General features: G+C 35.3%; 1 protein-coding gene across 15 annotated transcripts in view; it reads right to left on the bottom strand.

Annotated features, from left to right (window-relative positions):
• Window positions 1-26,585, bottom strand: part of PAM (peptidylglycine alpha-amidating monooxygenase) — a 311,548-nt gene that overhangs the window by 183,434 nt on the left and 101,529 nt on the right. For 6 of the 15 annotated variants that reach the window (XM_071209224.1, XM_058276814.2, XM_058276826.2 and 3 more), the window contains exons 1-2: window positions 3,498-3,654; window positions 2,435-2,555 (exon numbers count right to left, since the gene is read on the bottom strand). In XM_071209224.1, the coding sequence (XP_071065325.1) occupies window positions 2,435-2,555; window positions 3,498-3,586 (210 nt within the window). In that variant the 5' untranslated portion in view covers window positions 3,587-3,654. Of the gene's footprint in view, window positions 1-2,434; window positions 2,556-3,497; window positions 3,975-26,585 lie in introns of those variants that run through there. The other 9 variants (XM_071209206.1, XM_071209202.1, XM_071209204.1 and 6 more) reach the window with 2 other exon arrangements.

The following is a 26,585-nucleotide window of genomic DNA, read 5'->3' as shown; positions in this document are numbered from 1 at the left end:
GAATTGTTTATCTAGTTAGGTAGTTTTAGGTGCAAATAAAAGAAAACCCAATTCAACCTGGTTGAAACAAGAAAGGCTCGCATAATTGATGTCACTCAAAACCTAAATTCTTTCAGTCTCTCTGCATTGCCTGGTATGATTTTATTACAAGTGTGCTTATTCTCCTCAACTCAGCAAATACCATGACTACAAGCCTCCTTGCCCATTTATGTAGCAGAATAAAGTATTCCCAGCAAAATGTCCTAAGATTTGTTTGGACTGTGCTAGATCACACACTTTCTTCTGAACCAATTACTATGACAGTAAAGGTAGGATTCAGTGACTTGCTAATCCTAGCCCATGTGCTTTACCTCTGGATCCAGGGCAGGCAACTCCCAGAACCACATGGTTTAGGAGAATGAGCAAAGAGGAATTGTATGCCAAGAAGGCAACTAGAAAATGGCAACTGTGTGGGGAGATAGAGAGTGTAGACAGTGCAAAATTTTTAACAAGTAGTAATTTCATTAATGTATGTTCTTTTTTCCATGGAGTTATATTGATAAATACAGCATTATAAAAATTAATCAACTCCTTTTAATTTATGAAAATGGAGTACCTCTGAATTCTTATATAATCAATTTCTTTAGGAACTCCTTTGAGGATACTGACCCCAATAGTTACCTATTGTTGGGAAGCACACATGACTCAACTAATAGAGCAACCATCTATCATATGTAGGGTCCAGGGTTTGATCCCCAGAGCCGCCTGACCCATGTGGTAAGCTGGCCCACGCGCAGTGTTGCGGTGCCACACAGGGGTGTCCCCGCATAGGGGAGCCCCATGTGCAAGGAGTACACCCTGCAAGGAGAGCTGCCCTGCGTGAGAAAAGCGCAGGCTGCCCAGGAGTGGCACCACACACATGGAGAGCTAATACAGCAAGATGATGCAACAACAAAAAAAGAGACAGTTTCCCAGCGCCGCTGGATAATGCTAGCAGACACAAAAGAACACACAGAGAATGGACACAGAGAGCAGACAAAGGGGGGAAGGGGAGAGAAATATAAATAAATAAATAAATAAATCTTTTAAAAAGATTGCTACCTATTGTTATTATAGTTAAACAATTTAAATGTTTGTATTGTTAAGTAGTGAGAAGAAAAAAACCAACAAAATAACAATGAACCACAACAAATAAACATTTAATAAATAATGATATCCTTGGGGGAAAGCAGTGCTTATAGCTCAATTAGTAGATTTTTGTGAGGAATTAATATAAACTCAATATATATACTCAAATCTAAGGGAAAAAAATCTCTTTTAAGAGTGAGAAAAAACAAAGAGTCTCTTAATGATATTGAAGGCCAGAATCTTTACAACCAAATGTACAGAAAAGTTACCTGCATGGTCATTAAGGAATGGGGAGTTAGGGTCATTTTTACAGTGGTAAAATAGTCATTATTAGATAATTTGATAAAGTCTTCAAATAAATGACTTCCAATCCCTAGTCCCTCCAAAAAGCATAGTGTGTAGTTTCTAGAACATATAAATGTTAGTTTCAAAGGAATTCTCCCCAATGAATAGAAGGTATTTATTTTTTCAGTTACTGAAAAAAAAAAATGTTATCTGCAACAATGAGTCATTGGCACTGCAGTTCCACCACATCCAGGCCTTTCCATGTTTCTGCAGCCCTTCAAAGGGGGAGGACTATCTTTTAATGACACTATAAATCCCTGCACTGCCTGCTTGCAGAGAATAATTAATTTGGGTCTTTTTATGCTTAAAGAAAAACTGTATACATGACAGCAGTGGGTTTGAGCTTCTTGTGTCTACCTAAAATAGGGGGGAAATCCCTAGCAACAACTTAGTTCTACTCAGAATGTTCAATAGCCAAATTTGATTGAGCTCTGCCATTATTTCTTCAAAATATATCTCTTGTAACAAACAAGTCATGCTAAAGAAAACTCTTTATTAGCCACCTGCATGAAGAGCTTTCTTAACTTTTTAAAGTATGGAATGTTTTGTTTTTCAAATTCTTGGCAGTAAGCTACATGTTTGTACTTCCCTACTATGGCTGCAATGGAAGGATATTTAAACAAATAACCTCAGTAACTTCTTAGAGGCAGCTGCTCAATATAATTTCCCTTTATTTGAATTTTTTTCATATTTTAATACATATTTACATGATGTAGTACAGAGAATAGTACTCCACTGAGAATCACAGAAGTAAAATTTCCAGGTTCCATTTCAAAACACAAATACAATGAGTAAAATTTTAAAACAAAATGTAAAGTTTACTAAAACCTCCTTTATAATATTCAATTATTCTAGCCCTATCTAAGGAATCTTGAAAGCAAGTATCTATTTTAAAGAAATTACGGCTGTAAAGGAAGTTTTCTTGCTTTACTATAAAATGTATGCAAAACAAGTGAATAATGAAATATGGACTTTCTCTCACCTGTTTAGGTGTAACCCCAGGCATACGAATATCCAATGCAAAATCTGATGAATCAATAGGAATTACTGGTCTGGTGGTACCAAGACATTCACTGGGCAATGATCTGGTAGTTTCTTTAAACCTTAAAAAAGAAGGCAATGTCAATATCCTTGTGCATAATGGAATCTTAACTCAACATGAGAGAGGAAAAAGGGAGAATTTATGACTTTCTAAGATTAGAGATTATTGAATTAGATCCAATAAAAACCCTAAAGATATGCTGATCATGTAATATTCTAAAACATACCCAGAATTGCATTTTATAGGCCAAGAACAATATATACCCACTTGTAAACAAAATACAATTGATGCAACCAAGCAGGTTACACTTAAAACTCTATTTAATAAAAACGTCAAAATATATATTTTTTCTAGTTAATAAAGAAATGGTGTTATTAGAAATGATCACAGGCATGCCAATTACCTAGTGTAGAAAAATTAACCATAATCCAGTAAACATTTTTACAAACAAGCATTGTGCTGAGTAGGACTAGTCAAACCACCAACAATTATCTTGCTAGGCGGCAGAGTTGTGTGTACGGGGTGAAAAAAGACTGATGTGAATTACAAATGTACAAGTGCTAAATAATTAATATAGTAATTATGAAGAGTGTGTGTACCGTTCAGTGTTTTCTTGTGAGCTATGACAGTCCATGATCTGCTTTTCCCCACCACTGATCTCTGTTGATATTTCATTCTTCAAGCCGTTACAAAAGGCATGCAAGTCTAAACGACTACATTGTAGTTTCCGAAATATCTCCCCAAGAGGGAGGGATTAGTATTGGAAATCACAACTTCTAATTACAGTGTTGAAAGCCAGGGCAGCTTGGCTACACTATACAGTGGGTTTTTTCTGTAAGGCGGACTTTACAGAAGTTACTGCGCTAAAAAATCCAAGTCGTTTCAGCAAAGTAAATCAACCTTGTACATTTCTCCAACACTGAGTTTTGTAAAAGTGACTGCATTTCTAAGCACGCATAGAGACAACCCAAACATTTAAAACGTTTAAACAACACACACCCACCTCTTAAAGACAGAAAGTGGGTTTCTGAAAGCCAAACAGCTGCTTTGAAAAACCAGGAGAACCAGCAGGCTGAACGCGCGGCCGGCCATGTCCGCGCCCCGGCCCCGCGGGCAGGCCCGCGCGCCCCGGCCCCGCGGGGAGGCCCGCGCGCGCAGCGCCGGCAGCGGCGGGCAGAGCAGGCGCCGCAGCGCCGCTACTTCATGGCCCGCGAGCGGCGCGCGTCCTGCGGCCGCCACGCACCATCCGTCAGCGAAGAGCGAGCCGGACGAGGAGAGGGGACTCGAGCGCAGACGAAACGCGTGGGGAGCCTGTACTTTTGTCCAGTCCGCAAGCGGAAGCTTTCCTCCTCCTTCCAGAACCGCCTTTTTTTTCCCTTGGCCCTGGTGTCGGGGCTAGAAGTGCGCGTTCCTTATCGCTCCGGAATGACAGCGACTGTGAGGGATATCACACAATCCCGCGTCAGTCATCATTCAGAACCTGCAAAAATAGAAGCAGATAATGGATGACTAACACATTACAGCATTTGTCCTCAGCAAATCCCGGCTGCGGTTCTTTAATACATTAGTAGATTGAGCTCCAGCCTGGGGAAAAAGCTGGTCTCTTGATCTCCGTCACCTAAAATCAACCAGCAAGAATTCACAATCTCTATGTCCCTGTTCTACCTTTTACTTTTTCTTCTTCTTCCCTCACACCCACGCATCGGTTTTCTTTTCTACGTCCTCCTTCTCCCTCATATCCATCCCACTCTTCGAATTTCTTTACCTTGCTTTCTATATCACTCTCCCTTATATCACCACCAAAAATGCATTTAATATCACGCAAATGACAGGCTACTGAACAAAAAGACAACAACTATAAGGTAAAGATAAAGCATTTGGATGTAACACTAATCAGACAGAAAAAGACTGAGAACAAAGGCTCTGTTTCTATATATGCACCACAGAGCTACAGATCTAAGGATAAAGATCTCTGGCCTGGAACTAGCACCATCACTACAGAAGTTATCCCTAAAGTTCTCAGAATTATTTTAAAACGAACCAAAAATCTACAAGTAATGTGATATATGAATATAAATGTCCATTTAAATATCTTGCATGTAATATACAAGTAATAATTTCCTACTCATAAGCCATGCCTCCCAAAAGATACTTTCTGAAATTAAGTTTGGAGATTTACAACACAATTAGAAATAGTAGGGAACATCTCAGCTGGCCCGAATTGTATTTTATCTACAAAAGATATGATAAAGAACTTCATGCTAATACAAATGAGAGCAGAACTAGTACATACATTTTATGACAAGGACTCAACCAGACTAAATTTTAGAATATGCATGTTTTCACTTTACATATTACTGTTGTTCTGAATATATTTCAGTCTATACAACTATCTGAATATATTTCAGACTATACAACTATCAAGTTTGCAAATCTGAACGAGAAAGCAAGGCATTATCTGAATGAAAAGGTGTCATTCACAATGTAAAAATACCTCCAAATGAAAGGATTTCTTAGTTTTATTTTAATCAATAATTATTAATTATAAAACATGGAGGAAATCCCAAGTAAATCCATTTACCAAATAACAGTTAAAAAAAAAATCAGGAAGATCAAATAGAAGAGCTCAGTACTTTGGTCTCTAAATTTTCTCCTGAAATCACAAGATACCGAAGCTAATCTGAAAAAAAGCAGGCCACAAGACAAACAAAAAACCCAAACCAAAACAAAATTAAAAAGCACTAACTAACCTTAAATTAAAAAAGAAGCCTCTATGGCAAACTTATTGTTTGCCTTATGGCAATACTTAACCTTTTTTGTTCCATGGAACCCTTTGACAGTCAGGTGAAAACCATGGACTCCTTAAGTCCACACTATACTGTGTATTATTTAATAAATATATCACACCTGCATCAAAATGTCCCCACAAGAATAATGCTTTTTTGAATTTCAATTCAAGCTCATGGATCTCTTGTTAAGAATCCCTGCTCTATGGTCAGTGCATCCTAGAAGAGACATATTTTCATCAAATATAAGTAAAACATGATCGACTATCTAGCCAATCCAAGGATGTTTGAGGCTTACCAGCACCCAAGGACCCTAGTTAATTTACATAAGCAATGACATTTTTGAAAGACTGATAATATTTGTTTGAACTTTCTCTTTGACTTGCTGTTTGAGCTTTTAGCAAGAAAAAAAACCTTCAGCTTTGCCTTTATCCTGTGGGTAATGGAAAGAGGACTCTGTGGGGAAGAAAAACAATTGGCCTCAAGGCTATGTTATTGCCTTTGCTAGCAACAAAGCATAACCCCGTCAAACGATAATACTTAACATTCCCTGACGGCCTTTAAAATATATATGTATATATTTACATGAAGGGGGGATTATATTTTCTTATTGCATGCAGGACAGGATCCAAGGACAGTCCTTCTTCCAGTTGGCAAGGAGATTTGGTATTATACAACACTTAAAAACAAATTTAATATTAAAATTCTCTAGCAGGAATATACCCTTAAGTACTAGCTCTTGAAAAAAAATTCCACTTATCTCTTTGATTGATTTTATCACCTTTGATGTTCCTAAACCACCTACTAAAAGAAAAGGGAATTGAAGTTGCAGGTGAAAGAAAAGTTGATATTTACAGCCAGGAATAGAACAAAAGGTCTTATAAAAATGAAAACTTTTTATGGGTCTTTAAATTATTTCTTGATGACTTGTAAACTAAAGAAAAAATACAAATCCTCTTATGAAATAAACATGCCTCTTTCATTTGTGATTTAAGTTCCTAATATTTGTAGAATATAAAGTATTAATTCTTGTTTAAAATTTTTAAAAATCAAAATATATTTCCTTGATATAATTCATTCACCCATCCAAAAAAACATACTTAATTTCATACTATGTATGAGCTATTTTAATACAAAAGAGAACACAGCCTATTAAGGGAGATGAGGACATTACACAAAAAACATAAGGCATGTTTAGAATGTAGTATTCCTATAATGGTACTATTAAAGTGACTCAGGAAATTTTGAGAAAAGAAAGATCATTTCAATCTTAAACAAGAAATTAAGAAAAAAGAGAAAGATAAAGCAGGCTTCAACGGAAGCAAAGGCTAAAGAGGACCTGGAGGTGGGTTAGGATTTCCACTGTGAAAGACAGGGAGCATTCCAGGTGTAAGGAACAGCAGGAGCAAGAAAAAGCCCAGGTGGGCAGCAAAGGATGTGTTTCAGGAACATACAATTTTAGGTCCTGGCTCCTAGACTTAAGGTGCAAACCCAGACTTACTATTTTATTTGTAATACAAGGAAAATATCTTGTTTACATATCCATAAGTTCAGCAGGTAAGAATGATTTATAGTTTATACCTAGACACATATTAATTCCTGTTGGAGCTCTTAACATGGGCAATTCATTCCCTTAATTTACATTTGAAAAAAAAGGAAATGAAAAGATAGTGGAAACTGGTAACTGGTAAAATAATCAAAGAAATATATTGGCCATTCATTTACTCATTCAATTATTCAACAAGAGAGACCATGGTAGTGTAGTGAATGGTTAAGAGCATAGAATCTGGAGCAAAACTGCTTGACTCCTGACTCCATCATTCATTAATTGTATGAAACTGAGCAGTACCTTACTTCTCTGCAATTCAGTTTCCTCATCAGCAAAATGGAAATAAGTGCTACCTATTTTGTAGAATCATAGCAAGGAAAAACTGAATTAATATCCTTAGAACAGTGTCTTGCACATAATAAATGTATGCTATTTTAAATATGGTTGCTACAAATATATATTGTGTGCCTGGGATATTCTTAATGCTGGGATGATAATAATCAAAACAAAGTCCCCATTCTCAAAGTAGACTTTCTTGTGGGGAAAAAGAAAAAAAAAAAACAATAAAAAAATGCCAAACTATGAACTTTATTTTCTTTTAAGGAGATTTTAGATCTCCTTCTTTGAATGATTTGTGATTTAACTGATTTAAGGACACATATCCATTCATATAGCAATATCGTTTCTGGGTTTTTTTCTAGATCAAAAATTGGGCAAGTGCACAGACATGTTTATAAGGATATTCACTAGCTTTTTTCATAATAACAAAGAACTGGACATTTAAAATAGCAAAGAAACTGAAAAAATTAAATTCCCATCAATAGGAGATTGGTAAAAAAATTTTCGATGCTTAAAATATTGGAATACTCTGCATCTTTTTAATAAAGGAAAAGGTTTTTTTTTAAACAAGCAAGGTAATATTATTATATGACATATTTTTTTCTTTTTTTGCATAATTAAAATACATCTGTACATAATCCCAAATTTACAGAACTGTTGCAAGTACAGTACAAAGAACATGTTTTATCCTTAGCCATTTGAGAGTGTTACTACTGAATACATTATCACCCCTGAATACTGTAACGTATATTTCCTAAAAACCAGTACATTTTCCTAAATAACCACAATACACCATCAAAATCAGGAAATTCACATTGACACATTACTGCCATCTAATCCTCAGCCTCTGTTCAAACTTTGCCAATTGTTCAAATGTCCTTTATAGCAAAAGAACCCTATTCAGAATCAAGTGTTGCATGTAAAATTGTCACGTCACTAGTCTCCTTCACAGCTTCTCAGTTTTTCCTTGACTTTTATGACCTTGGCTATTTTGAGGATTACAGGCCAGGTATTCTGCAGAATGCCCCTCAATTGGTGTTTGCTTTTTGTTCATCAGGGTTAGACTCTGGTTATGATTAACAGGAACATCACAGCAATGATGTTGTGTTCTTCTCACTGCATCTATTAGTTCCCTATTGCTGCCTATCAAATTACCCCAGAACTTACTAGTTTACAACAATAAGCATTATCTCACACAGTTTCTGTGGGTGAAGAATAAGAGCAGCTTAGCTAGGTGTTCTGGCTCAGGTCTCTCATGATGTGGTAGTCAAGATGTTGGCCAGGACTGCTGTCATCAGAAGGCTTGATTGATGGAGCATTTGCTTTATAGGTAGTTCACTTCACTGCATTTTATAGAGGAGGGATCTGTGACTTAGAAAAATTGCTCTGGTTGTGCAGTGGTAAAACCAGATTTAAATCCTGACTGGGTAACTCCAGAATTTATGCCCTTAACCTATCCTTTTCAACATAAAACAGAAGTATACATTCACAGGGATGTTTTCTCCATAAAACAAATAAGCAACTATGCCAAATATTTTATTGTAAAATAATAATGGCTAATGCTTATCAACCAATTACTATGTACCGATATACACTTTAATGTGTCTGAATCCTCATAGTAAGTTTTGAAATTTGTAAAATTATCATTTCCACTTTACTGAGATGGAAACTAGGACACAGAGAAATTAAGTTATTTTCCCAGGGTAAACAGTCAAGATATAAACAGGAAATCTGACTTCATAGCCAAGCTCTTAACTATTTGGTATATTAAATGTAATCTCATCTTTTTTCATTCATATACTAGGAAGCCTTCAGCAGCCTCACAAGCATTATTCATTTAGCTAATTAAGGAGGGAAAAATGATTATGGGGCAAATTTTATCCAAAGTAGGTTTTGTTTGGCCTACAAGTGTTTTTCCCAATATCCCCAACCCCCAAAATTTGAATTCTACATAAACATTTCAAAATGAAAAAACTTCACATAAAATCCAGATTTCCAGTCTCTCTTGAAAATCTGGGTCACTGGGCACACATTTCCACACAACAGCAATTAGCTGAACTAAGTAATGTCTCCCTTTTTAGACTGGGCCACCAATCTATGGATCACCACAGCCCTCACCCCTTCCTATTTCCTCCTAAACCCTAAGGCCAAGAGTAGTTGTTTTTAACTCCCACTGGTCAGGGACCCTGGGCAGGCTTCGTTTGTTGTTCGTTTTTGTTTTATTTTGTTTTGTTTTATACCTGGCAATCTTTGCTTAATAACATTGCCAGCTGAAACCTTAAAAGTCATTTGTGTATTGATCTTTGAGGTACACCTTTCCTTTATGTTAGAGTTAAACTTTACCCTAATAGATTTGCCATACTTAGACATAGCAAGTTGCTGCTGCTTGCTGCTACTTTTTTCTTTTTTTAAGTCACTTCATCAGCAAAACACACCGAATTGAATAGTATTAATATTTTCTGCACCTGTATTTCTTTGGGCTCATCCTCTTTAACATTTGTCATGATGAATGTCCTTCCCTTGTAAGTCCATATTTGCTGGGTACCTATTAGAATATTGGAGGTACTGTTCAGCATATGATTGTATTGCAGTAAGAATTTGCCAACAGAAACAAATTTTATTTTTTGGTATCTATGATGAGTACCAGACACCCTTTAAATATGTCCATTAGTCATCAACTTACTCAGTCCTCTAAATGCATCCATGGGGAAATAACAAGAGACATTATTCTTAATTAAATTTCTCAGCTTTGACTAATACAAATGTTACTTCGTAACACATGTATCTAAATATAGTGTTAGCATATTTTACTGTAAGATGAAACAGATCCCTGTGTTCTAAAAAGCAGACATCTTTTAGCTCTAAGGACTGCACTGGGAAGCTCTCATGAGACTAGTGAAATGCACAAGAAGGATTAACAAAGAGGTAGACTTGTTCCTTTGAATCCTACCCATTTGACACCAGGTATCTTATTAATTTATAAACTCAGAACATGATGTGGAATTTAGTTTCAGAAGAAGAGCACAAAACACTTTTGTACTGGTCACCTCCGTTTTCTTTTAAACATCCTTCTTAAGTTGAAGAAACAGGCCTTCTCACTTTATTTTTTATAATTTTTTTTTTCAGAGCCATTTAGTGAGTGGGCAGCCCTCAGTGATTTTTGTCCTAACTCAAGAGACATGAATCTAGGGTTCTTGCCACAATATGCCACTTCAGAAATTAATAAACTTTTCTTGCTCTTCAATGAGGTGTTTGAGGAACTACTTTGAAACTAAACCAAAGACCTGACAAATTTTCAAATGCCTGGTTTGTTTTTTTCCAATAAAATGTGAATCATTGAATGACCTATTGATTCAAGTATTCAAAGCTTTTCTGCTTTAAGCCTTTGTAATGCTTTCTTTGTGGGTCTTGCGTTAACTTTTCTTCTACTTTTAAGATAAAGTTGGTATAAACGGAGGGAGGATTGGAAGAATGTGTATGGTATTTAAGTGCACAGATTTAGTACTAGGATCGATAAAGTCAGAAGGTGGGAATTTGCATGAACTTCTGCTTTTATGGTAATCAGTCAACACATTTCTTATGAGATGTCCTCTTTCGTTGGTGATTTTTTCCTGTTTATGATTTCATATTCTTAAACAATTATTTCAGAAGCACTTTAATAACTGTTTTGTTACGAACTTCCAATGATTTCAGAAGATGGAGCTACGAAACACACATGAAACCTGGCCCAGAGCCAGGACACGCAGATAAAAATTAAGTGCTTTTTATCCTAATAAGTAAAAATTTACAGGAAATTTTAAGGAAATGTAAACAGGAACAGTATTATTCAAGAATAACTTTGAACATTATCTTTTGCTTCTTGTTCTCTTCACACAGAATCATTTTTTTTCCACATCAGAGATATTTTTTTTAATTTGCCTCTTTTCCACTTCCAATGCTCAAATCTTTACAATAAAATGTCCATACACATTCTCCTTTACACCTTTCAGCTGTAAAATTATAGTACTTAAAATGAAATCTATAATCATATAATGGTATTATATAATTAGAAAAACTTATGGGAATTTTTCTTAAAGATCATGTCAAAACATTCTTTCATTTATATAATTCTGCTCAACTGAGTTTACAATAAACTAGAGGGATTCTAGAAAATATATACTGCAAGAAGAGGCTGTAGCTTAATCAGTTTGGCTCCCATCTACCATATGGGAGGCCCCGGGTTCATGTCCCAGAGACTCATTGTGAAGGCAGGCTCGCCCACACGCTGTGGAGAGCCGCCCAGTCCACAAGTGCCTCAGAGTGCTGCCGGGCTGCAAGCGACACAGACAGCCGACACAGCAAGGTGACAATAACAAAAACGGAGACAAGCAAAAAACACAGAAGAGCACAGCTATGGACACAGAAGAGCACAGCTATGGACACAGAGAGCAGATAGCAACCAAGCCGCATTGGGGGGGAAGGGAAATAAATAAAATAAAATACAGACACAGAAGAACATACAGTGAATGGACACAGAGAGCAGACAGCACACAAAAAAGCTGCAAGGGGGGGGATTACAAAAAAAAAAATACATACTATACATTACCCTCTCAACCAATCCCAGCTATATCATTTGAAAGCCATTAACAAAAGGAACACAGTTGTTTAAAATATTTTAGTGTCTTTTATTTTAGGGTACAGAATCTACAATAAACTTAGTTTAATCATAAGAAGACTATTTGAATTTTTAAATACGCAACTCACCATTAAAAGAAGTACGAAATACCCAAATAGTTTATATTCAGATTATTTTAAATTTTAGTTTACAGTAATAACAGTTTTCTTTGATCAACATCCCCAAACTCCCTATGAACTATCAATAAGGAGCTTCATAATTTTCTTCTGACTGAAAAGGATCAAAGCATTCTTATGTTTGTGGGAACTCTTTGATACTGCTGCACAAACAGGTGCTGAATTTATTTCATTGCTATTAAACTGTTTCTTGTTCTCTTATGCTTAGGCAGAAGTGGTTTATTTTAATAAGGGCTTACAGAGTGGCTTGCCCTTTCCCAATTGTTAACCTTCTTTATGAGGCTTCCCATAATGATTTGCAATACACTCTGGAACTAAAAATGGGAACCAGTAACAGAGGGAGCCCACAATGCTCAGGGGCCTGAGAGAACCAATGGGACACAGACCCAGCAGTATCACTCGAAGAAAGTGAGGCCCAAGCACGCTTTATTGATCTACTTTGCTTTCTTTCTCCACTGTTAAAGTTATATGATACTAACCATGACTAAAATTTAAGTTTTAAGTCACAGAAAAATGTAAAATAGCACAATAGTGTTTGCCAATTTAAATTAAAATGAAGACAACCACAAAGCAGCATTAACATGAAGAACTGGTTTTCATCTTTGAAGTATAAAAATCTTTCTTAAATCATTACATTTCATGGGTGCATATTTAACAATGACAATTTTAATAATCAAATAATATTTAACAATTACTGAGTATTTGCTAAATGCCACACAGTATTTTAGATATGTTTCATATATTACTTCATTTAATTCCCATATCCTATGAACTATGTTCTAGTATCACTGCCATTTGACAGTTGAGGAAACAGAGGCATGGAAAGAATAAGGAACTTGCTTGACATCACATTGCCAGAAGGGGTGGAATAGGGACTGAAATACAGGTTCAACTGATGGACTGCACATGATAGAGACTGTACTTCTGGTATTTGTTTATTAAGAAAATACATAAAGACTAAATAAGCTATCATTGACTTGGTAATGCTTTCAAGTGAATTTGTATTTTACACAACACATAATTAAAATCAATAGTATAGGTAAGTGTGAGGTGATAGTTTATTCCACAACACATGATGCTTGCCAATGACTCTGAATGCCACAACAAATCTCCCCCACAATGGATTCTGGTGCACCAGATGGAAACCACTGGAGAGTGTAAACTTGGGTTGGAAATGAGAAAATGTGGGTTTAAGTCCTATTTGGGGATTCATTCCTGGGTAAGTTACTTCATGTTTCAAAACTTTGGTTCCCTTCTATTTAAATAAATAATAAATAATAATAAATATCCTAGGAGTTCTGGGAAGATGGCATTGGAGTAGGCTGCCTGGGTTCAACAACCTCACAATAACAATGGAGAAGGGGCCGAAAGCTCTCAGTGGGACCTGCTTTGGGGGTCAGCAGACCAGAACACTGCTGCACAAGCCCCAGGAGGGTGAGGGACAGAGAGCCAAGAACCCAAAACAACAAGCATGAGTTGCTAAACCCCTCCAGTATCCTGGAAGGGAACTCAACCCCACCGCCCCTAAGACATTAAGCCTGGATAAAACTTCTGGCTCACTGCAGACAATTGAGAGGGGAATGGATGTCTTCCTCCCTGTCAGCTATTGTAGGGGAAGAAGGTGGGTGTGTCAGAGGGCAGAATAGTTTCTCTTCAGTGAGTTCAGTCAACAGAACCCACTTTCTTTTTTTCTTTTTTTAAAGATTTATTTTTAATTTTTAATTTTTTAAATTTACTTCTCTCCACTTCCTTCCCTCCCCCCTGACCACTCTCTGTTCTTTGTGTCTATTTGCTGTGTGTTCTTCTTTGTCTGCTTGCACCCCTGTCAGTGGCACTGGGAATCCGTTTCTCTTCTTGTTGCGTCATCTTGCTGCGTCACCCCTCCATGTAGGTGGTACCGCTCTTGGGCAGGCTGCGCTTTTTTCACTTTTTCGCACAGCGCAGCTCTCCTTGCAGGGTGCATTCCTTGCACATGGGGCTCCCTTACAGGGGGACACCCCTGTGTGGCACAGCACTCCTTGTGCCATCAGCACTGTGCATGGGCCAGGAGCCCTGGGTTTGAACCCTGGACCTCCAATATGGTAGGCAGATGCTCTATCAGTTGAGCCAAATTTGCTTCCCAGAACCCACTTTCGATCTCAGCTCTGGCCAGACTAGAAACACAGAAAAGAAGACACTGAAAGAAACAACTCAGTGGAAAAGTTTGCCAACAATCACCATCTGTGGCTGGCCAGGAAATTGCAAGCTTTTAGGTCTCTATTTAAACCAAACCCTGGGAGAAAATCTGTACCCCATTAATGAATTCCTGGCCCAATTCTAATAAATTAAGCTGGGCAATTTTAAAGATGTAGAATAAGTTGAACCAAAAATCAAAGAAGAGCTGTGGGGGGAAAAAAACCCACTAAGCAAGAGAGAAATTGACCATAAGAGTAAGTCTACTAACATAGTCAGATACCTAGATATTAGCAAAAAAATTACAATCCATCCCAGGACACAGGAAGAAGATCGCTCAAAGAAAGAAGCCAAATATCCTGACAAGACACAGGACTTAAGAAAACTAATCAATGAAAATCACACAAACCTCCTAAATCAATTTAAAAAATTGAAGGATAATATGACTAAAGAGATAAAGGATATTAAGACACCAGGTGAGCATAAAGAACAATTGGAAAGATTTCAAAGAAAACTAACAGAGCTTATAGGAATGAAAGAAATAATGAATGAGATTACAAGCACATTAGAGGCACATAACAACAGATTTGGATTGCCTGAAGTCAGAATTAGTGACTTCAAGGACAAAGCATCTGACCTAGAAAAGATAGGAAAACAGAGAAAACAATGGTAAAAATGGAACAGACCTTAGGGAATTGAATGACAATGCAAAATGCATAAGCATACACATTATCAGTGTCCCAGAGGAAGAAGAGAATGGAAAAGGGGCAGAAAGAACACTTGGGGAAATAATGACTGAAAACTTCCCAAACTCTATGAAAGACATAAATGTCAATAACAAAGAAGGACAAAACACCCCAAACATAATAAAGCAGAATAGACCTACTCCAAGACACCTACTATTCAGAATGACAAATATCAGAGATAAAGACAGGAATCTGAAAGCAGCAAGAGAAAAGCAAAGCATCACATACAAAGGAACCTCAATAAGATTACGTGCCAACCTCACATTAGAAACCATGGAGGTTAAGAAAAAAGTAGTATGATAAATTTAAGGTACTGAAAGAGAAAAACTGCCGGCCAAGAATTCTATATCTGGCAAAACTCTTCTTCAAACATAAGGGTGAGTTTAAAGTCTTCAAAGACAATAAAACCTAAGAGAGTATGTTACAAAAGACCAGAATTACCTTGTCATTACTTTGGAAAGCCAAATGACAAAATGGATGAAGTAACTAATACCTTTACATTAATAACACTATTAATTGTTTGAACTCCCCAATCAAAAGACATAGACTAATAGAATGGTTAAAAATCCAGGAACCATTGATATGCTATATACAAGAAACTCACCTCAGCTGTAAGGACACAACCAGGTTGAAAATAAAAGGCTGGAAAAAGATTGTCCACACAAATAATAACCAAAAAAAGAGCTGGGGTACCAATAAAAATATCAGACAAAAAAGATTTTAAGTGGATGAAGAAGGTCACTATATATTAATTAAAGGGGCAATTCACCAAGAAGAAATAACTATAATAAATATTTATGAACCTAACCTGGGTACCTCAAAATACATGAGGCACACACTAGCAAATTGAAGGGAGAAAGAGATGTCCCTGCAATAACAGTTAAAGACTTCAATATACCACTCTCAGTATTGGATAGAACATCTGGACAGAGGATAAATAGGAAAGAGAGAGCATGAATAATATGACAAATGAACTAGACCTAACACATTTATAGAGCATTATACCCCAAAATAGCAAGATATACATTATTTTCAAGTACTCATGGATTCTTCTCCAGGATAGACCATATTTTGGGTCACAAGACAGGGCTCAATAAATTTAAAAAGACTGAAGTTATACAAAATACTTTCTCTGATCATGACAGAATGAAGCTGGAAATCAATAATGGACCAAAAAAGGAAAAAATTATAAATATATGGAGATTTAACAACTGCCCTTAAATAATCAGTAGTTCAAAAAAGAGATTGCAAGAAAATTCAGCATATATCTTGAGAGAATAAAATTAGAATACAACATATCAAAACCTATGGAATACTGCAAAGGCAGTGCTGAGAGAGAAATTATTAGGCCTCAATTCTTATATTAAAAAGGAAGAAATAACTAAATTGAAGATTTAGCTACACACCTGGAAGAACTAGAAAAAGAATAGCAATCTAATACTAAACCAAGCTGAAGGAAAGAAATAGTAAAGATCAGAGAAGAAATAAATGAAATTAATGATAAAATCGAGAGAAGATTAATGAAACTGTAGCAGTTTGATATAATTGATGAATTCCAAGAAGAAATATTGGGTTATGCTTGTAATCTGATCTGTACCTGGGCATGACTGAGTTATGATTAGGGCATTGAGTCCCCACCCCTTGTTGGGGAAGGGACTCACAGATAAAAGGCATAGCAAAGAACAGAGTTACGGGTTTCCGATGTTGAAATTTTGATGTTGGAGATTGATGCTGAAGACTTAAGCTGGAGCTCCGGGAAGTAAACTTGCAGAGGAAAGAGGGGCCAGCCCCAGGAAGGAAGGAACCTTGAACCAGAGAAAAACAAGCCCCAGGAATGTAGGAACCCAGGAAGCCTGAACCCTCGAAGACGTCGGCAGCCATCTTGCTTCAAATATATTTTGGTGAGGGAAGTAACTTGAGCTTTATGGCCTGGTATCTGTAAGCTCCTACCCCAAATAAATACCTTTATAATGCTCAGCAGATTTCTGGTATTTTGCATCAGCACCCCTCTGACTAATACAGAAACCAAAAGTTTTTCTTTGAGAAAATCAACAAAATCGACAAACTCTTAGCTAGGCTGACAAAGAAAAAGAGAGCAGTTACAAACAAATAAAATAAAAAATGAGAGGGGGGAATATTAACATTGACCCCACAGAAATAATAGAGATTGTAAGAGGATACTATGAACAACAGTACACTGAAGAACTAGACAATGTAGATGAGATGGATAAATTCCCAGAAACACAAACAAACTACACTGACCACAGAAGAAAGAGAACACCTCAACAATCATAAGTAAAGAGATTGAAACAGTCATCAAAAACCACCCAAAGATGAAAAGCCCAGGACCAGATGGCTTCACAGGTGAATTCTAGCAATCATTCAAATATGGTCTAATACCAATCTTACCCAGGATTGAAAAAGGAAAATTATAGAACAATATCTCTAAATGGATATGGAGGCAAAAATCCTCAAAAAAAAAAAAAAAAGAAAAAAAAGTTGCAAGCCAAATCCAAAAGCACATTAAAACAATTATACACCGTGATCAAGTGGGTTTTATCCCAGGTGTGTGAGGGTGGTTCAACACAAGAAAATCAATTAGTGTCATAAGTCACATTAATAAACTGAAGGAAAAAATAACATGATCCTCTCAATTGATGCAGAAAAGTCGTTTGACAAAATACAGCACCTTTTCTTGATAAAAAACACTCCAAAAGGTAGGAATAGAAGGAATCTTTCTCAATATGCTAAAGTGCATGTATGAAAAACCTATAGCTAGCCTTGTACTCAGTGGTGAAAGACTGAAAGCTTTCCCTCTGAGATCAGGAACAAGACAAGCATGCCTACTATCATCACTGTTATTCAATATTGTGCTAGAAGTTATCTAGAGCAATTAGGCAAGATAAAGAAATAAAAGGCACCCAAATAGGAAAGGAAGAAATAAAACTTTTACTATTCACTGATGATATGATCTTCTATCTAGAAAATCTTGAAAAATCCACAACAAAGCTACTAGAACTAAAAGACAAGTTTAGCAAACTGGTAGTTCAAAGATTAATATGCAAAAATCAATAGTATTTCTATACACTGTTGATGAGCAAACTAGTAGAAAACCAGAAAAAAATTTGCATTTATAATAGTGACTAACAGAATCAAATATTTAGGAATAAATTTAACCAAGGACATAAAGGATATGTATTCAGAAAAGTCCAAGATATTGCTAAAAGACACCAAAGATACTTAAATAAATGGAAGGATATTTCATTTTCATTGACTGGAAGACTAAATATCATTAAGATGTGAATTCTACACAAACTGATTTACAGATTCAATGCAATTTCAATAAAAATCCCAATAGCCTTTTTTTTTCAGAAATAGAAAAGTCAATTATCAAATTTATTTGGAAGGGTAAGGGGCCCTGAATAGCCATAAATGTCTTTTAAAAAGAACAATGATAACAATTTCTTATCATTGTAGCTGCAGGAGTTGCTGGGGGCAGTAGCTGCAGTAGTTGCTGGGGGCAGGGAGAAGGAAGAAGTGTGATATGGGGGCATTTTCGGGTCTGGAGTTGTTCTGAACAATACTGCAAGGACAGATGCAGGACATTATTTATCCTTCCATAACCCACTGAATGGGCTTGGGGAGAGTGTAAATTACAATGTAAACTATAATCCATGCTGTGTAGCAGTGCTCCAAAATGTATTCACCAAATGCAATGAATGTGTGACACTCATGAAAAAGGTTGTTGATGTGGGAGGGGTGGGGGAGTGGGGTGGGGAGTGGGGTATATGGGAACCTCATGTATTTTAATGTAACATTTTCTATGATCTATGTAACTTAAAAAAAAGGCAATACAAATTATTTTTTTAAAAAAGACCAACCAAGTTGGAGGACTCTCACTTCTTGACTTTACTTAGCTACAGTGGTAAAAACATCATTGTACTGACATAATGACAGATCAACCAATTGAAATGAATTGAAAACTCAGAAATAGACTCTTACATCTACGGTGAAGTGATTTTGGCCAACATTGTCAAGCTTCCCCAATTGGGCCAGAACAGTCCATTCAATAAATCTTGCTGGGAGAACTGGATATCGATATTCAAAAGAAAGAAAAAGGACTCCTGTCTCATACCTTACATAAAATTAACTCAAAATGGATCAAAGACCTAAATATAAAAGTGATAACCATAAAACTCCTAGAAGAAAACACGGAAACATCTTCAAGATCATGTGGTAAGCTGTAGTTTCTTAAAACTTACATCTAAAGCCCGAGCAACAAAAGGAAAAATAGATAAATGAGATCTCCTCAAAGGACTTTGTCAAAAGGGTGAAAAGGCAACTGACTCAATGGGAGAAAATATCTAGCAACCACGTACCTGGTAAGGGTTTAAATAGTCATGATACACAAAAAGTTACTACAACTCAATAATAAAAAGATAAGCAACCCATTTAAAAAATGGACAAAAGAATTGATAGACATTTATCCACAGAAGAATTCAAATGATGAAAAAAACACATGAAAAAAATGTTCAATATTACTGGATATTAGGGAAATGCAAATCAGAACTCAATGAGAAATCTTGTCACACCTATTAGAATGGCCAATGTTACAAAACTGGAAAATTACAAGTGTTGGGGAGGATGTGGAGAGATAGGAATGCTTATTTCCTGTTGGTGGGTATAAAGAATGGTACAGTCATATGTGGAGGTCTGTTTGGCAGTGCCTAAAGAAGATTTACATAGACTTGCCACATGATCCAGCAATATCACTAACTAGGTAAATACCCATAAGACCTGAGAGAAGTGACTTGAACAGACACCTGTATACCAATGTTCATAGCAGCATTATGTCAAAAGATGGAAAAAAACCCAGGTTTTCCTCAATTGATGAGTGGATAAACAAATTATGGTATATACACATAATTGAATATTGTGTATATACACATAATTGAATATTATGTAGCTGTAAGAAGAAATGAAGTCGTGAAGCATATGACAAGATGAATAAACCTGGAGGATGGATAAACCTGGAGTGAAGAATGTCAGACACAAAAGGACAAATAGTGTATGATTGTTCTATTATTTACTCAATATACTGCATAAATTCAGGGAATTAATACCTAGAATATAGGTCACTAAAAAATAGAATGAGATTAGGAATGGAAAGCCAAGGGTTAATCTGTGCAGAATTGGTAAAGAGGTTGTTTGTAAATCTTTGGAAATGAATAGAAATAATGAAAGCACCTCATAGTGTTTGTAACTAGCAGAGCTATTATATGGGTATGACAGTGGTTGAAAGGAAAAGTCTAAGGACATATATATTACTAAAAGGAAAGCTTAAAAATGTAACATGGGACTATATAACATAGCGAAAACTCATGTAAAATACAAAATGGGGTAAGAGTACATATGTAAGACTCTTTTTAAAAATATAAATACAAATAAACTAGAGAGACAGAAACAATAGCAGCTATGTATGGCAGAGGAAGTATAGATTAAGAGGTGATACTTCTTTTGTTTTTTGTTTGACATTTTTGGTTTGTTTTATTATTATTATTAGATTAATGAAAATGCTAAAATAATGATTCAAGTGATGAATGTGCAACTATGTTATTATACCAAATACCATAGACTGTACACTTTGGATGGATTTATGCTTTATTAATACGTTTCAATGAAATTGATTTGTTTAAAAAATTAAAAAATATTCTACCAAAGGGCTATTGTTAGAAACATATAAAGTAATGTGAAGAAATTCTGAAAAGAGTAAAGCACCATAGAGATTTAGGCCTCTGTTGTTTATTCAGGTTCAGCTTTATCAACGGATAAAATGCAAAATCCTTTTTTTCCATTTTCCATTATCTTTTTGAAACTATAGAATTTTGAGTAATGATTCAGAGTGCTACAACATCTTCAGATGAGAGACACAATATAATTATTATTGAAGAATCAGAAAAAAAATTGGGCTAAAAGAACCAAATTCAAACACTTATCCTTACAATGAAAGTAAAAGCAGAATCAGTAACTCCCTCATTTAGCATAAATAAGACTAAAATCTTAAATTATTTGAAATATGCTCCCCTACTCAGGAATAACAATTATATTCTAAGGAGTTACCAATGTTATTTCAAGATTATTTAGAAACATTTGTTGGATACTGGCACTGGCAGGTACTACGTCATAGCCTGAAGTTGTGTTGCATGATTTCAGGAAGTCAGACAGAGGCAGAATCAACTGTCCAATGCAATCAGCAATGGCAGTAAATAATCTGCATATACATTCCACAGGGAGCTAGATACCTTCTGTGAACAAATCAAATATAAAATGGTAGATTCACAACTAACTACTTGAGATTTAAATTCTTATTAGCAATTCTTGCCTATCCTTCTTATAGGAGTACTAACACGAAACTTAATTTTGATAACGCATTGTACAGATGAAACATGCTATTTGACTACTAAGTGCTATGTGAGCACTAAACACTACCAGAATAAACCAGTATATTGCTATTTACTTAAATCTATAGAATTTAATGTTTATTAGTAAATAGAGTGATTATGTGAACGATCTTTCGGAAGACGGTTCTTTTCAAGTGGAATTTTAAAAGTCAGTATATATGTACAAATGTTAATTTTTAAAAATTGACTTCCCATTATTCAATTCACATGAATTTCTATTATCATAAATTTATGTCTCTTTTTCAAACAATGAAGAAATCATGCAAATAAAAAAAACTTCCTCTTGATATGACTAACTCATGAAAAAATTTCCAACTCTATTGATAAAACAAAAAAAATGTAATTCTAATGAATAATAACCACTGAAAGATTATACTATTACTTGAAGTGGCATATTCCTCCAAGTTTTGGTAAGAATAGAGACTAAATTAAAGAAAAATAGGATCTTTTGCCTTTAAATATACTATTTACAAAGGTACAAAAACATCTAAATTTAGCAGTGATCATGTTTACTGTTATTTAAAAATAGACTATGATTATCATGAAACTTTTAAAAAATTCCATTAACAGAAAAAAATATATAAAATAATCAATCCTAAGGTATGTTAGAAAGTACTTAAGAACCTAACCATTTTTTGATTCAGCTTTAAATCCAGTTTTCAGGGAAATTCATAGCTGTGTCAATACATTCAAAATTGATGGCCTACATTTGCCAGCCCAGTCATTTGCACCATCATAATGGCCATTGCAGATGACTGGTCTTTGATTCCGGAATGGGTATCACCTGAAAAGGAGCTTCCAGAGTGGTCACGAAGGGTCTCTATCTAGGAAAATATAAACATATTGTAATAATTACTGCTCTTAATGGCATGGTGAAATTTGCATTTTATTTCATAACTTCATCTACATTGAAATAGATGAGACAAGTTAAATGACAAAGAGGCGAAAGATATTAAGTACAGTGGAGCTAATTCAAATGTAACGAGAAAACACTTTGAAAGATTATTTGGCCAGATATATCAAGACTAAGAAAAAAGAAAAAGGGGAAATTTCTTCCTCTATAAATAATAATGGAGTGGACATATACTGTCTTTGTTTTGAACACAGGTCATCAGAGTTGTTTTAGAATATTAAAACAAATTTAGTTTTATCCTAATTTAGCCAAATTAACCTTTTAAGATGGCCTAATTCATTTCTTGTTCCTGAAACTTTGTAATCGTTTTAACTTTACACTAATATCAAAAAATGTTCCTACTATCAAAGAGGTCAACATCTTTAATCAGTAAGTTTTACCTTAACGCTAATTTTAAAAACAGAAAAATGAATGAATTAAGCAATATTAATTATTTGTCTAAAACTTTTGATAAGTTTTCCCTTGAATTTTGATATTGAAATCACTATTGGTATTACACTGTGATGAGATAAAGGTTCTTTAAGGCAGCCTTTGTTATATAAAATCAACACACTAGAGGGGAAATTCTTTATTGAACTACAATTATCCTCCAAGGATATAGCAAAGGAGATACCATTGAAATATTTTAGTTTAATATTCAGCATCTTCCAATATATAACCAAAATACATATGCACAAAACCTAAGCATTTCACTCACACTCCTGAACCCTTCTGTATTTAAATTATTTTTCCAACGGAGAAAATTTTTAAATTATTTCAAAAATTCTAAGGGGAAACAGTCATACTTTTTTCACATAAAATTGTATTTTTTTATTCTAATTAGAGAGTGCATCTGATTACTGAGAATGGTTCTTGCCAGACATTAAGTTTTAGTTTCTCCCAATACCATGTTCCTCCTGCTCCTTGCAGATCCAATCAACATATAACACTGCTTTTTGCTTTCCCAAAATGGAATCTGCTAATTTGTGTTTCCTTTCTCCTCAGATATCCCCTACAAATTAGTTTATTTGAATCTCAAACCTCAAGATAATCAACTGCTATTGGTACTCTTCTTCCTACCTGAATATTTGTTTTCTCTTAATTTCCCAAGATTCTGATTTTCATAGGGCACTATATCTGCTTCAGTTTCCCCACAGCGTATGACCTAGCTTGGGAGGGAAGTCACAAATACTGTTTATCAAGTACTTCTAGTTTTCTCCTGCTTGAATGGTTGGGATTACACTTCCCAGGCCCCTTGAAGTTAGGTGTGGCCACGTGACTTCCTTTAGCCAATGAAAGGTGAGCAGAAGTGAATTCCGTAGGAGAAAGCCAAAGTTTTAAAAGAGACTGTATACTTCGGCTACTCTTTTTCCTCCAACCAGTGACTAGCAATGATTAAAGGTAGGCTGCTCCATTAACCTGAATCCAGACACTTACCTAGTAAGGTAAGGGGCCAGTGAAGGGCCCCTTTGGAACTCAAACTTCGACACTGTTCAACTATTTACCTGAAAAGAGAATGTTAAAGAAAACAACTCTAATGGGCAAATCTATTTCTCAACTACCCCTGAGGATTAGGGCTTTATGAAGTTTATATCAGTTACAAGAAGATGGGGTGAATTTCATTATGCACTTCCATGCTCACTCCTCCTCTATTCACTATGTGAGCCAAGTCCTTACACATATTTACAATTCAGAAAAAAACTTTCTTCCCACATTTTTAAATTTTTACTTGCATGTTTTTTAAAAAACATTTTATTGAGATATATTCACATACTATACAATCCATTCCAAGTGCACAACCAATGGCTTTAAATATAGTCAGACTTGTGTATTTATCGCCACAAAAAAACTTTAGAACAATTTCATTACTCAAAAAGAAAAACTCCACACCCCTTAGCAAACACCTCTGAATCCCTTTATCCTTCCCCAGTCCTACAAAACCACAAATTTAATTCATTTCCAAAGATTCACAAACAACCTTTTTTACCAATTCAGTACAGATTAACTCTCAGTTTTCCATTCTCTAGCCTCATTCTATTTTCTGGTGATTTATATTCTAGTTATTAATTCCTTGAGTTTATAGAATATATTTAGTTCATAACAGCACAATCATACAGTATTTATCCCTCTGTGTCTGACTTGATTCACTCAACATAATGTCCCCCAGGTTCATTCATGTTGTTATATGCTTCATGACTGCATTTTTTTCTTATAGTTGCATAATATTCCACTGTGTATATACATCATAATTTGTTTATTCATTCATTGGTTGATGGACAGCTGGTTTGTTTCATCTTTTGGCAACTGTGAATAATTCTGTTATGAACATCGGAGTGCAGATATTTATTCATATCACTTCTCTCAGTTCTTACCTGTATATACCTACTAGTGGCATTGCAAGGTCATGTGGCAGGTCTATATTCAACTTCCTTAGGAACTGTCAAACTGTAGTGGCTATACCATTCTACATTCCCACCAAAAGGAAATAAGTGTTCCTATCTCTCCACATCCTCTCCAGCACTTTTAGTTTTCTGTCTTTTTAATAGCAGCCATTCTAGTAGGTATGCAATGATAGCTCATTGTAGTCTTTTCAAAAATTGATTTTTTTACAATTTTTTCTCATTTTAGTTTTGATTTACATTTCCCCAATCTCTAATGCTCTTGAACATTTTTTTCATATGTTTTTTCATCATTTGTATTTCTTCTTTGGACAAATGTCTATTCAAGCTTTTTTCCCATTTTTTAATTGGGTCGTTTGTCTTTTTATTGTTGAGTTGTAGCATCAATTTATCATGGATATTAAACTCTGATCAGATATGTAATTTCCAAATGTTTTCTCCCATTGAGTCAATTGCCTTTTCACCCTTTTGACAAAGTCCCTTGAGGTGCAAAAGTGTTTAATTTTGAGGCAGTCCCATTTATCTATTTTTTTCTTTTGTTGCTTGTGCTTTTGGCATAAGATACGAGAAACCACCACCTACCACAAGATCTTGAAGATGTTTCCCTACATTTTCTTTTAATAATTTTATTGTCCTGGCCTTTATATTTAGGTCTTTGATCCATTTTGAGTTGATTCTTGTATAGGGAGTACAACAAGGGTTCTCTTTCATTCTTTCAGTTATAGATATCCAGTTCTCCCAGCACCATTTGTTGAAGAGAGGTTTTGTTCCATTAACATGGACTTGGTAGGTATGTCAAAAAACCATTGGCTGTAGAATTGAGGGTTTCTTCCTGAACTCTCAATTCCATTGCACTGATCAAAGTATCTACCCTTTATGCCAACACCATGCTGTTTTGACCACTGTACCTTTGTAATATGTTGAAAGGCCAGGCAATGAAAGTCCTCCCACATGGCTCTTCCTTTTCGGGATGTTTTTGGCTATTCAAGTGCTCTTTCCCTTCCAGATAAATTTGATAATTGCTTTTTCTATGTCTATAAAGTAGGCTGTTGGAATTTTGATTGGTATTGTATTGAATATATAAATCAATTTGGGTAGGATTGACATCTTCATGATATTTAGTCTTCCAATCCATGAATATGGAATGTTCATCTTTCTATTTGTTTCAGTCTTGAATATTTTTTTTTAGCATTGTTTTGTAGTTTTCAGAATATAGGTCTTATACATATTTGGTTAAATTGATTCCTAGGTATTTGAGTCTTTTTGTTGCTATTGTAAGTGGAATTTTTTTCCTAATTTCCTCTTCAGATTGCTCAGTGCTAGTGTACATAAACATTACTGATTTTGCATATTGGTCTTGCATCCTGACACTTTGCTGAACTTGTTTATTAGCTCAAATAGCCTTGTCAGAGACATTTCAAAATTTTTTAAATGTAGGATCATGTCATCTGTAAATAGTGAGAGTTTTACTTCCTCTTTTCCTATTTGGATGCTATTTTTTCCTTGTCTAATTGCTCTAACTAGAACTTCTAGCACAATATTGAATAACAGCAGTGACAGTGGGCATTCTTGTCTTGTTCCTAATCTGAGAGGGAAAGTTTTCAAGGTATCCCCATTGAGTACAATGTTGGCTGTAGGTTTTTCATATCTGACCTTTATCATATTGAGGAATTTTCCTTTTACTTTTATTGTTGAAGTGTTTTTTCAAGAAAGGATGCTGTATTTTGTCAAATGCCTTTTATGCATCAATTGAAGAATACATTGAACAAAATTTCAATTTTTTAATATGTTGTATTACGTTGATTTTCATATTTGTCCCTTATCTTATTGAGGAATTTTCCTTTTATTTTTATTGTTGAAGTGTTTTTTCAAGAAAGGATGCTGAATTTTGTTAAATGCCTTTTATGCATCAGCTGAAGAATGCATTGAACAAAATTTCACTTCGTTAATGTGTTG

Source organism: Dasypus novemcinctus, chromosome 2 (assembly GCF_030445035.2).
Source record: "Dasypus novemcinctus isolate mDasNov1 chromosome 2, mDasNov1.1.hap2, whole genome shotgun sequence".
Lineage (NCBI taxonomy): Eukaryota > Metazoa > Chordata > Mammalia > Cingulata > Dasypodidae > Dasypus > Dasypus novemcinctus.
The sequence above is the reverse complement of the archived record's forward strand: the minus strand, read 5'-3'. Positions and strand labels throughout refer to the sequence as shown.